General features: G+C 59.7%; 1 protein-coding gene across 1 annotated transcript in view; it reads left to right on the top strand.

Annotated features, from left to right (window-relative positions):
- Nucleotides 1–274: 274 nt before the first annotated feature.
- Nucleotides 275–1473, top strand: part of LOC113961445 (keratin, type II cytoskeletal 4-like) — a 25844-nt gene continuing 24645 nt past the window's right edge. Inside the window, exon 1 of the mRNA XM_027671758.1 lies at nt 275–757. Within this exon, the coding sequence (XP_027527559.1) occupies nt 275–757 (483 nt within the window). The remainder of the gene's footprint in view (nt 758–1473) is intronic.

Genomic DNA, 1473 nt, shown 5'->3' with positions numbered 1-1473 from the left:
CTTCGCTCTCCCCGGGGAGTGTTTCGGGGGCAGGTCACGGCGGTGGCGAGGCGAGGAGGGAACCCTTCCAAACCCCCGAACACAATGAAGGGAATTAAAACAGCCCCCAAAAAAAGCAACCACCCACCTGACATCTCCCCTCCCCCGGCACCCGGCGGCTCCCCGCGCCCATAAAAAGGGGGCACCCGGCGGTCGTTCCCCCAGGACTCGCCTCCTCTCGCCTCCCGACCTCCAAACTCGGCTCTCGGCTGCACATTTTGGGGCCCCCCCCGTCATGTCTCGCCAATCCTGCGCTCTGGGGAAGGGCTTCGGCTCCAGCTCCGTCTGTTTCGGGGGCAAGACCAAGGTCGCCTTCGGCCCCCGGGGGGCCTGTCGGGGGTCCGGCTTCGGCAGCAGGAGCGTCTATAACCTGGGAGGGAGCAAAAGCATCGCCCTCGGGGGGCTCGGGGGGGCTGCCGGGCTCTGCAGGGGTTTTGGTGGCCAAGGGGGCTTCGGGGGCGGCGCGGGGTTCGGGGGGGGCTTCGGCGGGAGCTGCTTCCCCGGAGGCTTTGGGGGCTTCGGGGGGGGCTTTGAAGCGGGGATGGGGGGCCAAGGCTTCCCCCCGTGCCCCCCCGGCGGCATCAGGGAGGTGACCATCAACCAGAGCCTCCTGGCCCCCCTCAACCTGGAGATCGACCCCGAGATCCAGCGGGTGCGGGAGCACGAGCGCGAGGAGATGAAGAAGCTCAACGACAAGTTCGCCTCCTTCATCGACAAGGTGAAATTTGGGGGGGTTGTGGGGGGTTTATGGGGGGGGTCCCGGCTCGGGGTGGCTCCAGGGGGAGGGAACGGCCGGGAGAGGCTCATCCATGGACACCCCGAGCTGGGAACTCCAAAATCCCCCCAAAGTTCCATGGGAATGGCCGGGAGAGGCTCCTCCAGGGACACCCTGAGCCAGGAACTCTGAAATCCCCCCAAAGTTCCACGGAAAGGGCCAGGAGAGGCTCATCCAGGGACACCCAGAGCCGGGAACTCCAAAAGGACTTGAAGGAGAAGATGGGATTGGGGGTATTTGGGCCGTTTTTAAGGACAAGATGGGATTTGGGGTGTTTGGGGATGTTTTAAGGAGAAGGTGGAACTTTTCTGGGGATATTTTTAAGGAGAGGGTGGGATTTAGGGTGATTTGGGCTGTTTGGAAGGACAAGATGGGATTTGGGGCCATTTGGGCCGTTTTGAAGGAGAAAATGGGACTTTTGGAGGGATATTTTTAAGAGGAAGATGAGATTTGGGGTGTTCGGGGATGTTTTTAGGGAGAACATGGGATTTGGAGTGTTTGGGCTCTCTTGAAGGAAAAGGTGGGATATTTGGGGGCTGTTTTTAAGGAGAAGATGGGATTTTGGGGTGTTTGGGGTCATTTTGAAGGAGGAGATGGAAGTTTTTTGGGCTATTTTTAAGGAGAAGATGGAAGTTTTTTGGGCTATTTTTAAGGAGAAG

Source organism: Neopelma chrysocephalum, unplaced genomic scaffold, assembly GCF_003984885.1.
Source record: "Neopelma chrysocephalum unplaced genomic scaffold, ASM398488v2 Primary Assembly neopelma1_97207, whole genome shotgun sequence".
Lineage (NCBI taxonomy): Eukaryota > Metazoa > Chordata > Aves > Passeriformes > Pipridae > Neopelma > Neopelma chrysocephalum.
The sequence above is the reverse complement of the archived record's forward strand: the minus strand, read 5'-3'. Positions and strand labels throughout refer to the sequence as shown.